Consider the following 16,279-nt stretch of genomic DNA (forward strand, 5'->3'; position numbering starts at 1 on the left):
TGAACGAGGAATATGGCTGAGAACCTTTAAGACAATAAATGGATTGGATTAAATTAGCTCTGATTGCAACATAAGCAAAGTGAAGCCTTTGCATATGCAACTTGGAAAAATCAACACGAAAGAAAGAAGGATCAACACATAAACAAAAATGCATGAAAATCTGCAAATGAAATGAAGGATTTGCATTTATCAATAAGAAAAAAGTTATATGCATGAAAAAGGCTTAAAACAAGCATAGGGAAACTTCCATCCTCTTGCAAAAAACAAGAGAAGTCTTCTTAAAATCTTGAGCAAAATCTGAATCAAATCCAAGAGTTTTTTGGAATTAGATAAAGATTGCAAGAATGGAGTTATATAGACAATGAATCTTGACTCAATCCTCTTGAAATCAATGCTCATTTGAGTCAAGACGAGTTGCCTCACGAGTTTTCAATAATGGAGAAATAAAATGCAGAAATCTAGCAACAAGATTTGAACTATTCAAACCTGAAATTGATTGAGTTTGATACAAGATGCAATGCCAAGCAAAAACGACACCTAAAGGAAATACATGCTTGTTGAAGATGAGATACAAGCTGAAAATGAACCTTTTTCACCTAGGACGAGTTTCCAAATCCAAAATGCAGGTGTTATGCATTTGCTCCCTTGAATCTTGGTTGTGCAAAAAATGTGCCCTAGCTGGGCCGTTTTAACCAAAACACAAGTGTTTGTATGCTTGAGAAAGTATGTATTCAAGAGGAAAATCTCGACTTCCAGCCTTTGCATCAAAACGCAACACAAAATGTGTTTACACATATCACTTACATGTAAAAATGATATGCAAATGAAGGAAAATTTGTCGCCCAACTCCTGAATAGAAAACAGAGATATAAGAGGAATAAATACATGTTTTTCATGAGGCAATACACGTGCTTTCTCTCAAAAATCACTTTTTCCAACCTTTAAAGGAAAACACAATTCTATATGTATTGACGTGCTTTTTAGAAGGCATTACACATTAAAAATATATGTAATGGCATGTTATTATATTTCCACTTAGCCTCGTAAGTCACTTAAGTGTCTTGAAGCTAAATGCATATGCTTTTGGTCTAACAATTGCTACCATGGGGTTTTTATGTATTGACATGCTTTGTAGGAGGCATTACACATTAAAAACATATGTAATGACATGTAAAATCTCCACTTAGCCTCTTAAGTCACTTAATTGTCTTGACGCCAAATGCATATACTTTTGGTCTAACAATTGCTACCATGGGGCTCTTTGTGCAAAAAATAGCTCTTAAATTCATACTGACATGCTTTATGAAGTCATTTACACATGCAAACACATTCAATTTTTGCCCCCAAATAACTTAAGATGTGTTATTTGGAGTTAAATGCAAATGTTTTCGGTTTTACATATGCTCAATATATGCAAACTTATTTAATAGGTCACCATAAATAATGACGTGCTTTTTAAAGCATTTTGCATATATTTACAACTTTCATTTGAACACATGTATTTGCATTCAAACCCCCCTCCCCCCCTTATGACTTGGATCCAAAATATTTATAGTGGAAATTAACATATGTGATGACATGCAATATTGGATAAAATCTGTAGTTGTCTCTCATGTTTTTAATTTACATATAAGTTCTTAATCAAGGTTCAAATTTGAATTCAAGTTCGTCAATCATAAAATTTGAATAAAACTCAGCAAGGGTAAAATTTCAGAATCAAAAGTCGATATTATATTTAAGTTATATATGTTTATGTATTTTAAAATATTAGTAATATATCAAAAAAAAATCAAAATAGTTTAGCATTGCTAAATAATTTAACTAAATAACTCAACATCATTTTAAAATAAAATAAAATAATATTAAATATCATTAAATCCACATGAAGTTCGGAAAGGGTAAAATTTTGCTGAAATTCGACGTATCCTATGACTATAATTTTAATGAAGAGATATGTAAAAGGACTGAAAAAGCCCACCATTAGATTAGAAAATCATTGAAAACTATGTCTAAATCTTATCAAAATGATTTGAAATTTTGTAATGAGGTCCTAAACCTACTTTACATGTAGATGACAATTTTTTTTTCATTGGTAATCGGTCAAAGCCTAGATTATGTATTATTATTGTCAAGATTAATTATCATTATGTGTTAATTTCAAGTAGGTTAGAATTGAAGACCTCAATTTACCGTTGCATTGTAGGGTCTTGCCTATGTAGATGACAATTTAATTTCATTCAATAATCAATAAAAAGCCCACTTTTGAGAGATTATCAACTAAAGAACAAGGATATGCACTCAAGCCGAAAGTGCTCACCTACATTATGCTTAATTCCTTAATAACTTTAGCTAGAGAATTTCGTTTGAGACTAAGATAGCTCAAAATGAGCAGAATTTTAAAAGCTATAATCCTTGGGAAAAACTAACACAAACAAAACACAAATGTAAGAAAAACGAAGAAATAAACTTGAAGGGTACCAATAATCAAGTGCTTGCAGTCAGAGAAAACATCACCCTGATGAGTGATAAGATGATTAATGTTGACATAAACCCTCAAAAAGGATCTAGGAAAGGTGCAAAATAAAGGACTATTCAAGGATAACATATTGCCTTTACATTGCATTATCCAATATATCAAAAACATAGACGATACACCTACAAATCTATGAGAAAATTGTGTAGGGTCACCCCTATTTTGTGATGGCAAAATTGAGGACATCAAATCCTTGACTTCATAGCTTGATCAAAAATTTTTGCCACAAAAGTTTGGCATGAACTATTATTATAGGTTATGTGCTCAATTTACTCATTGATATGTTCATTAGAGGCAACTTCTAAGGGGAAATAATAATAAAATATTCAATAAAGCCCCACTTTTAAAGCAACCATAATATAATCTATTGCAAAATGGTAATAAAATACTTCAATTGCCAAAACAGGCTTTCTTTTGCTACGAATATGCTCTCTCCCATTCATACGCCATGATATAAGATGCTCTCATGGCTTCAATTAGTTTTGCTTTTAAAACTTGGAAATTGGCAATGGATTTGTATTTAGTTGACTTAAGTTCCTTGTCACACTCTTGGGATGGCTTTGCCAAGTGAAAATGGTGATTTTTCCTTTATGTTTGAAGTCTTTTCTGTTAGGCATGTTTAACTTGAAGGTAGCCACTTAGTCAGTTTTCATTGGCATATCCACTTGAAAGTTGTGGTTCCTCATGTTTGTTTTCTGTTAACATTTTTGGTCACCATCCACTACTAAAAGTCGAGTTTTTTGTATTGGCATTGCCATTGGAAAGTACAAGTCACTTACTTTAAGTCAAGTAGTGTTTTTCTCTGTGACGTGCCACCTAAATTGCTTATTTCAGCTAGCATTGCCTTTGGAAAAGAGTCTTTCACACTTAGACATGTTTCATTTTTCCCTTGAAGTGAACTACTTTGGAATGGTTTTCCTCCCAGACTTGCCCCCAAAAAATTGCATTGACTTGAAAACAGTGGATTTTTTAATGTGCCATTCCCACGTTGGTTGTAGTTTCAGATTGCAATTATCATCAATAAAGTGCGACTCTTTTAAGTTGAATGCATTTTCCTCTTGTCTAACTTATGCAACACCTTTGCCATTTTTTTCAAAATCTGGATTGGCTTTTGCCAAGGAAAGTTTCTACTGTCTCATTATCTTAACTTATTTGTATTAGTAGAGCTTTCACTTGTCTTTGTCATGTTTTGACCCAGAATAGTTTTATGGAAGGTTTAACACCTTAGTTACCCTTTCCTTGTGGCATTGCCAATTAAATTATGCCCCAATTCAAAATGGAGAAGTTTTCTCAGGCATTTGCTGCTGTTCAAAAATTGGAGGTCCAAACCTTTACCATTTCTTTCTCTTTCTTCCCACTAGGTGTGCTTCCAATTAATCAGGAGCTTCTTCACCTTTCGCTTGGCTTAGTGCAACTTGAACAATCTACAAACTGAACAATGATTGAGCATCTTCGTAAGTTTACTAGACGAGGACTTAGTTGACATGAATAACATGAGAAGAATTTTATCTTAGACAACTAACTGAACTGTAGGCAAAGTTTCCTAGGGTACCGACACCTACTAAAATACACAGGTGCATATTTGGCTTGAGATTTGTGCAGTGTGATATTATAGATGATTGATGCTTCATCACATGTCTAAGCCACAATAATTGAATAGCAAACTTCAATTCTAAACTTGGGGTACTGTTCTTCGAAGTGGGGCCCTTGGATTTCTACCACTATGATTGGTAAGTTACAAGTTGAGTTTGTAAACTATGGATTTTCTCATAAAAGTTATTGTTTCCTTCACTTTCCCTAAATCTGTTACATATTTGAAATGAAATTAAATGTGTGTGCAATACAAACTCTGGTAGACTTTAATAATGAATACCATTTTTTGACATTTTTTACATTAAATTGAAATTGTTTCTTTACAGATTGCTTTCAAACAATCCTAAGATCTCTCTTTTGACAATTCTTATATATGAGTGAATTTCATTCTTGTTATTAAGTTGTTTTGGGATAAACATGAACAGTCTAAGAAGTTTTTGGTGATGCCTTTTAACCTGTTTGAAGCTATTATATGCAAACTTAACAACCATCTATGGAGATTCTAATCTTGATGTTGCGATATTAAAACTAATGTTGGTTGTCAAACCTTAAGTTTTTGATCTTCTTTTAGCTTTCTCTGTTGTGATAACAATTTTTTAGTCATAAACTTTATCTCTTTCTGAATACTTTGTTTATTAGGCAAGGAGACATGCGATTTTGATAACATATTGGATGCACAGCCACAGAATTTTAGAAAATTATTGCTTTTCTCTGGAAATGATTACTTAGCATTGTTTGCTCATCCTGCTGTAAGAAGTGCTGCTGCTAAGGTGCAAATGTAAATTCTTTAGGCTCTATTCTTTGAGTTGTATGAACTTTATACTTTGTCTCTTTGCAGCACTCAAGCTGATTTGGTGCTAGCAACTTATCTAAACATTTCTTGTGGTAATTTTCAGGCTGCTCAAGAATATGGGATGGGTCCAAGGGGTTCTGCCCTCATTTGTGGATACACTTATCATCATAGATTACTGGAATCAGCATTAGCAGAATTGAAGAAGAAAGAGGTGCGTATGTGTAATAACCCCAACCGGTTATAACTTCAACAAATACCAAATTCTTTAATAATTCAGTTGTTTGACATTTTGTCAAACACTTTGCAAGCAAGGAATATAACAAGTAGAGTGAGTTTAACCATGGAGGAAACTCCATAGTTAAGCGCGCTCAAGCTGGAGCAGTACTGGGATGGGTGACCTCTAGGGAAGTCACGGTCCTTCACCTCTATGAGCATCACCTAGATCCAATGAGTGCTATGTGTTCCATTTATTCTCATAGAGATGGGTTCATGTTGAATCACCACTCATGAAATATGGGTTAATGAGCTTGACTCAAAAACTACACACTTAATTCATGATAGCAATATCACAATTTGACTTGCTATGGAAATTATCTCCTACTTTTCACTTGATGAGCTTAAGGGGCTTTCTAATGAATGGTTCACAAGGCACAACACTTGGTGAAGGTTTTGCAAATGGGGTTGCAAGCAGAGTGGGTTTTACAATGGAGAAAACTTCGTAGTCTTCACCTCTGTGAGCATCACCTAGATCCAATGAGTGCTAAGTGTTCCATTTACTCTCATGAGAGATGGATTCATGTTGAATCACTACTCATGAAATATGGGTCAATGAGTTTGACTCAAAAACTACACAGTTAAATCCTGATAGCAATATCACAAGGAATATAACCCTGATCTGAATGCTGATTGTTCCTAAATGCTAACTCCAAATGACTAATGGTGATGTAAATATTATTTTTTGTATTTTATTGGAACATATAAACATTGGCTACAAATGAGAAAATATGCATCTTCAACAATGAGACTTAAGGCAATGCATCCTATGATTTAAATGATATTCTAATTCCCTTTGGCAACTCCTGAAATGAAATTCTGATATAAATCAGTCTGCAATCTCTCCACAACAGATTTGAAAAAAACCCTACCACTGCCCTAAATATCTACTCTCAAACAATGCAAACTGTGATAGATAGAAACCTAGAATTGCTCCAAAAATCTGAATTTTATAGTAGCGAGTCATTGTAGCAAGTCACTATGCAAATCACTATAGTAAATCACTATAGTGACAACATTGTAGCAACAATACTCTAGCCAAGTTATTGTAGCACCATTATTGTAGCGTCGTTATTGTAGCAATATCCAATTTATTCCTTCAATCTTACTCCACAAATCTGGCCCTAGGCCACAAATTTGGCACAATGAAAAGACTAATTTGTCTTCTGTAACAAGCGCAACCCTTCGGAAGATATTGCACCACCTCATCTATGCAAATCAATGGGAGTGTTCGTTCCCAATGATCAATGTAGCACCTGCAGAAACCCTTGGCTCCACAAGTTATCCGGAAGAGTAGATGACGACACATTCGATGCTCAACAATGAGGCTGCCCTCCCTATTTATTGTTTTCCTCCAATAGATGGACCTCCTTCTGAAAGAAATAAAATAATATATAATACCTTCTTCTAGAAGATTCTTTTAATTAATTTATTTAACATTAGTCACTTTTAATTAAATTAATCAAATATAAAGTCACATTTTAATTTTAATTTATTTAATGACTTTATAAGAAATTAATTTAATCAATTTTTTTTATTTTGCCACTTAGCCTTCGGAGAATGTAAAGGCTAAGCACCTCATTGAGATGCTAAAAAGATGGGGACATAACAATATATTTTCTATCTGTTAGTAGAGCAACTAGTTATAATACTTGAAATCTTTTAAGTTTAACTAAATGCAAGTAGACATTTGATCAATTTTTCTTTAAAAGCTGGAGATATTTGTAGTAGAATTATTCTTAAGTTAGTAGAGATTTGCTCCCAAAGTACCTGACAGCTAATTTTTAGTTTTTCAAGGGGCTATATTGTTGACTATGCCACCACAATTACCACAGAAATCTTTTCAGTTTCAACCTATGTTCCACGGAGTTTCCGGGACGGGAACGTTTTAGGGGACGGGGACGTGTTTCCGGTACGGGTACGGGTCGAAGCCAAAATTTAGGGGACGGGACATCAGGGGACGGCAATTAAAAACATAGGGGATTTTTTTTAATATAGAGACAAAATTCAAATATGTATATCATAACATTGATAAACCATTCACCATAGACATTTTAGAAGATAAATACATGGAATATTATCAAATGGCAAATACTAAGTGCTTCCATTATAACAATATCACATACATATATAGCAAAAATTAAAATGCCTAAAGGCTTCAAGTATCATGCTGAAATCAGAATGAAATAAAGAGAAGTCCAACTAAAATTGTTAGTAAATAGTAAATACCGAAAGCAGTCTTGCCTCACTAAACACAATCTTTGCTCATTGCTGCTACTGCTCTTATGTTTTTTTCCTTCCTCTTAGCAAGTATGTTAAATCGAAAAATGAGTAGAAGAGTTAGTATTTTAATGGACCAAATATAGGTTGCATATTGTTATTATGTCTTTAAGATGACTAGGGGCCACACGAACAACAAAAATTAGGAAAAAATGTTTTTTTGGGGATGGTTTGCCTTTTCCAGATTGACTGGAAAAAAGGGGACGGCCAGCAGTTTCGGGGACGGATAGGGGACGGCAAAACTGTCCCCGATACTGCTGGCCGTCCCCAAGTTTCCTGCCCAAAAAAATTGGCCGTTTCGGGGACGTTTCTGAATTTTTCAAAAAAGGGACGTCGCAGGGTACGGCCAAAATCCGTACCCGCGTCCCCGTTTCGTACCCGGTACGGGTACTAGGGTACAGAGGCAGGGGACGCGTCCCCGTGGAGCATAGGTTTCAACCATAAATATAAATCTAAGAACAAAACTTGATAAAAATAAAATTACAAAAGAGATGTTATGCTTTCAACCACCTTTTCAATAAAATCGATTCTTATAATTTGATATAAAAAAGTTTTGTGTTTAAAAAACCCTTTGAATAAGAGGAATGCCAATCCTACAGGGTGATTCTGAAAGGGGGACCAAAAAAGAGTAAGATAAAATATGAAGTCATATAAGCATTTTTAACAGAAACAAAAACTAGCAGATAAACAAAGATAATTTGAACCTCTTTTTGGTATTCATAGGGGCAGCTCCTTATGTGACGACAGTCTAGCATGTTATGGGCCATTTTGTTGACTCTTACCTCATTTGTTGTGCAGTGTGCGAGTTTGGAACACATTTCTTTGGGATTTACGTTGCTTTTTATTGGTGGTTTAGAAGAGTGACTACTTGTGTTCTAAAGCTTACTTGCCAAGACTTTTTCTGTATTAGATCAACAAGATGTCTTTTGAAAAGTTATTTAAGATCTCTGATAGAATAACAGAATGGGTGATGCAATGTTCTTTGACCGAGGTTCTGATATATAGCACTTATATGTTCTAATCTGCTATATACTTTGACTGTTTATAACTATATCAAATACTCAAAACTTGATATCAAAATTGATATGATAATCTTCAAGCAAAATTGTGATTTAATGCAAGGTTATACTTATAGATTGAATGCAGATTATAATTAAATATTTCGTTGCTGTTGATACTGGTCATGCCGCATCTTAATAATGTTCTCTCACAGCGAATGTAATCAATATATATATATATATATATATATATATATATATATATATATATATATATATATGACCACGAAGAGCCATGCCCACATAAGGACATGAGTACCACGTAGGGTTATGTCCCTTCGTGGACATGGAATAGTCAACTCTAGAACCGCCGTTTCAACAGTCTGATTATTAACAAGGCACGAAAGTATAAGGTTTGATGGTCAAAACAAGTCCACGATAATATGATGATCGACGGTTATGATGCCACGATAATTATATGGAGAGTCCGATAATATATAAGGCACTCTAATAATAATGTTATGAGATCTATTCTATGTTAAGTAAATCATGTTTCACATTTATATTGAAATCGTTTACAAATCTTGTGCTCATTTAAGCAACAACATGAGAATTACAAACTTTTTCAAGCTCCTTCCGAGCAACCACATTTGGAAGACCAAGAGTCACAACTTCGAATCCACCTTTTACAATGAGACAAATACAACCAATAGTCACAACTTAGAATTCCGCAAAGATGTCCCTCTTGGGATTTGAACCAGGGTCTCCACAATGAGAGCTCATTGCTTAAACCAACTAAGCTAAACCCCTTGGACATGTTTCACATTAAATATAAGTATATATATGTATGTATGTATGTATGTATGTATGTATGTATGTATGTATGTATGTGCAAGTATATGTATATATACTATTCTGATTTACCACATGCTTCAATTCGATTGAAGATACAACTTTAACACTACCTCTTAGTGAGGGAGGATTGAATCTTCAATATTTCCTCACTATAGTAATATTCTCTTGATATGTGTATTGACATCAGATTTGTGATGTCTATCAAGAGAATAAGTTATCTGGTTTCCGGTACTTCAGGACAACAACTTAATTTAGTCTATCAGATAACAATTAATTAGAATGCCACGATCTCTATAATGACAAGTATCATGATCTACGACACTCTGGGACAATAATTTAATATAGTCTTCTCATGATGCATTCGTTATCACGACTTCCGACACTCTAGGACAACAAGTTAATGTGGTATGTCATGATAATAGGTCAAGTTATTGATAAGATCACCACCTTACAATAGTGACCTCACAAGTACATTAATGAAAGATTGTCACCTTTTACGACATAAGCAACTCTTTAACATCAAAATTTAAATGAATATATATAAATTACAATTAAATATAACTGAGATTCAATTTGAGGAGTTACAATCACATTTTAATTATACCAAGTTTGCCTCTAAAATGTCCACTTTTGTTTTTTGAGAGGGGTTTGGTAAATATATCGGTAGTTTGCTCATCAGTGTTGATGTATACCAACTTGATACATGCCTATCTACCATGTCTCTAATGTAGTGATAGGGAATTTCCATGTGCTTTGACCGGTTGTGGAAAATTGGATTTATTGATAGCTTTATGCAGTAGGGTTTAAGGATTTTCCAAATAGTCATACAATATATTCCTTTCCTAAACTGCTTCTCAGGCTCCCATTGAGGCTACTGTATGTATTCTTCTTCATTTGAAGTTTTTGCCATTGCGGATTGCTTTTTGCTAAACCAAGATATCGTAGCTGATCCTAGACTGAAAAAACATCCTGTAGTGCTTTTACGATCAACATAAGTGCCTGCCCAGTTTGAGGCTGAATACCCTTGTAGTTGTTTTTCAACTTGGACATACTTCAACCTGAATCCAATGGTTTCACGCAGATATCTTAAGATGTGTTTGGTAGCCATGAGGTGAATTTTATTTGGTTCACACATGAATTGACTCAATGCATTTGTTGCATAATAGATGTCAGGATGAGTGTTCACCAAATACATTAATGACCCAATTATTTGTTTGTAGTGTGTGGGATTTGCAAGTTTGGATTCAGTCCACTTCTAAGCTAATAAAGGTTTGTTTCTATTGGTGTAGATAATGGTTTGTAGTCCATTTTGAATTTGTTCAGCATGTCAATAGTATATTTCCCTTGATTTAGAAAAATATAGTTCTTTTGCCATACTTCTAATCCCAAAAAATAGTGTAGAAGACCTAGATCTTTCATCTCAAATTTAGATGCAATATCTTGTTTACATTTTGTAAGGAGATGTTCTTCATTGTTATTAGTGAATCGTCTACATAGAGCACAAGAATGATCATGTCATTACCTGATACTTTGAATTATATATTTGGATCTGCTTCATTTTTGGAGTAGCCTAGTTTGATGAGATAACTATCTATCCTTTCGTACAATGCCCTGGGGGCTTGTTTAAGACCATAAAGAGCTTTTTTCAATTTACATACATGAGTGTTTTTGTCATGGATGTCAAAACCTTCGAGTTGTTCTAGGTATACTTCTTCATCAATAACATCATTTAAGCATGTGATATTTATGGCCATTTGATATATCTTTCATCCTTTAGATGCTAGAATGACAATTATAGTTCTTATGGAGGTATATCATGCAATAGGAGAAAATGTTTCTTCATAGTCAATTCCAGCCTTCTAAGAGAACCCTCTAGCAATAAATCTAGCCTTATATTTTTCAATACTTCCATTTGGTGCATGGTTAATTTTGAATAGCCATCTAGAGGAGACAACTGATTTATTCTTAGGTCTAGGTATGATGTCCCAAACATCATTTTTCAATATAGACTGATATTCCTCAATCATTGCATCTTTCCATGCTTGTGATGTTAGGGTCTCTTTAACATTTGGTGGGTCGGATTTTGAGAGCTCACTTACAAGTGCAACATAGCATGAAATGTTTCTTGTTTTCTTACTTTCTCTAAAGATTTCTTTAGGGGCTACATTATTTTCTTCAATCATCTTCCTTTCCCATTGTGGTCTTTTCTTGTTGTTTGGGATTTCAGTATTTTCAAGATTAAATGATATAGATTTATGATCTTTTGAACAATTCTCCCTATAAATTTCTATAGTTGGGTTGTCGTCTAGTTCAGTAGTTGAATCATCATTTGATTCTTCAATTTTCTTAGAAAGTTTAGATGCAACATCTTCAAAGTTAACATCCTTGCTGATTCCAATTGTCCTTTGCCCTAGAATATATATCCTGTAGCCTTCAGAGGTCTCACTGTAGCCAACAAATATGCCTTTCCTTCTTGATGGATCTAATTTGAACCTCTTTTTTTTGGGGATGTGAATACATAACAAGATAGCCAAAAGTTCTTAAGTGACTTACGTTTGGTCTGACTCCTAAGAAGGCTTCTTAAGGTGTCACGTTTTCCAAGATTGAATGAGGACATTTGTTTTGGATGTACACTTTTGTGTTTGAGGCTTCAACCCAGAATGGTATGTAAAGATTTTGATCATGCATCATGGCTTTAGCGGCTTCAATGATGGTTCTGTTTTTCATTTTTGCTACTCCATTCTATTGCAGATTATAAGGTATTGTATACTCTTAATCTCAATAGAGATGCATAATTCTTTAAAGTTTTAAAAGATGTATTCACCCCCATTGTTAGATCTTAGGGTCTTAACTTCTTTCCAGTTTGATTTTCAACTAGTGCTTTGAACTCTTTGAGTTTTAATAAAAGTTCATTTTGAGTTTTTGAGTTTTAGGAAATAGATCTAGTTTTTTCTGTAGTAGTCATCAATAAAGGTTACATAGTACCAAAAACCCCCCAATGACAGTGTTGACATAGGACCACACAAGTTAGTGTGAATAAGTTACGAGCACAATTTTTGATTTATGTTCATTGTGTGGAAAGAATCCTTTGGTATTATTTTCTAAAGCACATCCCTTGGAAGTTCCAATATGATCAGATTTTAGACTAGGTATGCTAGTAACGATCTTTTCTATAAAGGGTAGGGCACGAAAATGGAGATGGCCTAGCCTTCTGTGCCAAATTTCATTTGAGTTGGAGACTTCATGATTTAAAGCTAGGTTTTGAGAGTTGCAAAGTTTGTATAGACTACCATCTCTAAAACCTATAGTGATGGCATTCTTAATATTGGAATTCTTGGGTCAAGATAGAACATTATCTTCTTGAAAGGCAACACGATATCCTTGGTCTGCTAGACTAGAAATGGAGACCAAATTCCTTTTGATGCCATGTACATATAGTACATCTTTTAGTTGCAGAGTAACTTGGGTTTTGAATTGTATTGAACAAGTCCCGATTCCTTTCATTGAATAGGTGGAGTTATCCCCTATTGTAACTTCTTCAGTTGAGTGACCTTCAAAGGTCTCGAATTGGTTTCTAAGTCCAATTATTTGTTGAGATGCTACACTATCTATTATCCAAGTATTCTTGTTAGTGTTTTGGTCACTTGATAAGGCTAAAATAATAGTGAGTTTTCTTCCTTGACTTCAGATAGGGAAGCTTGAATTTTCTTTCTTTCTGGACAGTATTTGTGAGTGTGTCCAAATTTATCACTCTTGTAGCATTGAACTTTAGACATGTCTATTTTCTTGTATGTTTGATTACTCTTTCCCCTTTTCGTTTGAAATGACAAAGATCCAATTGTAGTGACAAAACTTACAACAAGATTAGATACGAGAATTACTGAGTGAGACACTTGCATGATCTCTCCAACTGACAATGGGTCTCCTTCCATTGCCTCCAAGCTCAAGGGTTTTTGTTGTCAAACCCACTGAAAGCTGAAGCTTCCCTATTCTCCAAGAGAACAAAAATCAAATCATAAACCAAGCATAACCCAAATGAGCTTCCCTTTGTTTGTTTTTGTGACTTCATTTTCCGACTCTTGTCTTTTTGTCTTTCTTCTCTTTTGTTCCTTTTTAAACCTCTTTTATGTAATATCCTTAGCTAGGCATTTTTTGCATTTTTTCTCAAAACACAATACAAAAATTTAACAACAGATTTGTATGTAAAATTTTTTCATTCATTCAGCAAATACCAATATCCAATTGAAAATATGTGTTCCAAAAATAATATTGCTTTACAATCCCACAACAAACAATGGAATAACCCATCTTAAACACAAAAATACAAGCATATTGGTAATATGAAAAGAAATGTTTAAGCACAAGTGAGATACCTGTGTGATATCTCCAACAAGACAATAGGTTTTTGTCCATGGCCTCCGAGCTCGAGGGTTTCTATCCTCAAACTAGCTGAAAGCTTCCCAAAAAGCCCTCCAAGAGAGAAAATGAAATCCCAATTACAAAACCAAGCATGCTGAAATGAGCTCCTTTTCCTTCTTTTAAACCCAAATAGGTGACTCTTCATATTCCCATCTCTGTTTCCTTATTTTGTTTTTTAAAATAATACTTTTTCCCACTAAGAAAATAATGTTCCCAAAATAATAAGTGACATTTAATAGTGTGAACTTAATTTTTAGTCACTTTACTAATTAATCAATTCAATCTTTAGGCATTAAAATCTTTGATCAGATGGACTCAAATATGCATGTGTGATAGCTTGTTGGAAAGGTCTCGGCGGGATGCTCCTAATTTAACCTTGAAATGCCAAAACTATTGAGCCTGCTGACTTACTAAAATAGTAATTGTCCAAAAATCATGGCGAAACAACCCAATTTGCCAACAATTGAAAGTGCCTTGACCAAAAATTGAATTGCTCCCAAAGGATACTTGGTTAGCCCACGGGAGTAAGGCAAAACAGCAAAACAGTTAATAACACAACAATCCACATTTGCATGTTGGAATCAAATGTCTATATCCCAAATCTGCCTCAAAGTTGATGCTTTGTCCAATTGTTGCACTACACTGGTGTAAAAATCTATAACCCCAGAATTGTGAAGCAATGCAACATGAACCCAAACACTAGTTAGTTGAATGCAAAGATCCCAAAACGTCTCAGATGAATACTCAATCGTAGTAACCTGCCATGCTTTGCTATCATAAAAGGAAATTGGCTCTATCTAATTTAGTAACTCACCCCAACTGTAATTACATACACCTGTGATATCAAGAGGTGGTGAAAGCTCAACAATATACCAATCTCTATCAAGAAAGGATTGCAACTCCCAACTCCTTGATCTATAACCACCCATGTGAATGCTCCATCCAGGTCCTAAGTGAAGACCTGTGTGGTGTCTCTGATGTCTCTAACTAGCTTTTATAATACATGTGCCAATGAAGGGGATAATAATTGCCCAATTGACACAATCATCATGCCACCATGCTAGAAACAATGGAATAATCCAACAATCATGTCATAGGGATGAACAACTCTGTAGAGAACGACTCAGAAAACCAACCTATTACACCTCCCTCACTTTGCAAGAATATATACCATCTCAACTATCCAATTCAGCAATATTCATATGGAACTAAAAAAGGACATAGCAAGGATATCAGTATAAGATTATATAATAACACGATCAAAACATACAAGAGTGATTTAGTGATTTCTTACAATTAATGATAAATTCTTCTAGAATATTGAATTTTTTGAGATCAATAGAAAGAAGATATAAACTAAGCCAAGTAACTACTAATAAGAGGGCAAAAAAATGCATTATGTCCTAGAGGGAATTAAGGCAGAGAGCTAACCTCTTCGAAGGACTTTGCAAGATATTTTGTAATTGAATATTCTTAAGGAAGTGAGGTAGAGAATCGAGTATTCTCTGATAACCAGTATATATTGTTAAGGATAAAAAAAACACATGTATTTAAGGAAGGATACACCCAAAGCGGGTATCCATAAGGCCTAGGATTAGAATAAATTCTCTCCTAGGAAGGGTGGATATATCAAGATTGATTATCCATAAGGTCTTAATGAGAGGAAGTAAATGAGGAAATGCTGCTAAGTGGAGAGCTATTCTATTTATTAGAGCCTTAGGAAGCACTCCCCTAGGAACTAAGCATCTAATCATAACCTCTCCTTAATAAAGACATTAAATTGGGAATTAGGATCTTATATTTGAATACCTTACAAGATTGAATAATATTTTAACACATGTTTTGGAGTACTTATATATATGATGCAGGTTTATCAGACAAGAAGCTAGTCACCACCAACTCGGGTAGTAGAGACAATAATCTAAAAGTGTATGGTTAAGAATATTGGAAATAATTGAATTTAGTGAAACATCTCCTTGATCTTGGCTTATTTCAAATTATAGGAAGGAATTTAGCAAAGCTTTTAGAATGTGTATGCTCTGTGTCTACATTGTGTCTTCATGCATTAATGTGTTTACTTCGCGTCTTTATGCACTCATGTCTATATTTTGTGTATGTTTTCACATTTTGGATCTCCAAATGATTGTCTCGTTCCCAGTTATGGGGGAACCACTAGGGCACCCCACTATGAAGCATAAATTACATCTTTAGAGGCCTAGGATGAGATAAGTTCTCTCCTAAGGATTAAATAGAGATGAATAATCCTAAAGGGATATCCATAAAGGCTTTACCATAAATTATAAAGGAAGAATGCTTCCAAAAAGGGTATCCATAAGGTTTGGGAATAGATAATGTCTCTCTTAAGGATTTAAGGATAACTCATCGAGACTCATCATGGAAGGAGGCAATGATTAAATAGAAGCTAGATATTGCTACAGTAAATCAAGATAAGTTTTACCTTTTGAATTGTTTTTAAAGATTTTTTTATTAAATAGTATGATGAAATATTTTCAAGTTAATAAATTTCTCTTTATT

The 16,279-nt window shown here is 34.2% G+C and overlaps 1 protein-coding gene across 1 annotated transcript in view; it reads left to right on the top strand.

The window, feature by feature from the left end:
• Nucleotides 1-3,230: 3,230 nt before the first annotated feature.
• The window catches only part of LOC149542899 (8-amino-7-oxononanoate synthase-like), a 195,827-nt gene continuing 182,778 nt past the window's right edge, over nt 3,231-16,279 (top strand). The window contains exons 1-3 of the mRNA XM_089797818.1: nt 3,231-4,263; nt 4,766-4,896; nt 5,023-5,130. Of these exons, the coding sequence (XP_089653944.1) occupies nt 4,257-4,263; nt 4,766-4,896; nt 5,023-5,130 (246 nt within the window). The 5' untranslated portion in view covers nt 3,231-4,256. The remainder of the gene's footprint in view (nt 4,264-4,765; nt 4,897-5,022; nt 5,131-16,279) is intronic.

Source organism: Cupressus sempervirens, chromosome 8 (genome assembly GCF_028749045.1).
Source record: "Cupressus sempervirens isolate cs-2001-9-10 chromosome 8, ASM2874904v1, whole genome shotgun sequence".
NCBI lineage: Eukaryota > Viridiplantae > Streptophyta > Pinopsida > Cupressales > Cupressaceae > Cupressus > Cupressus sempervirens.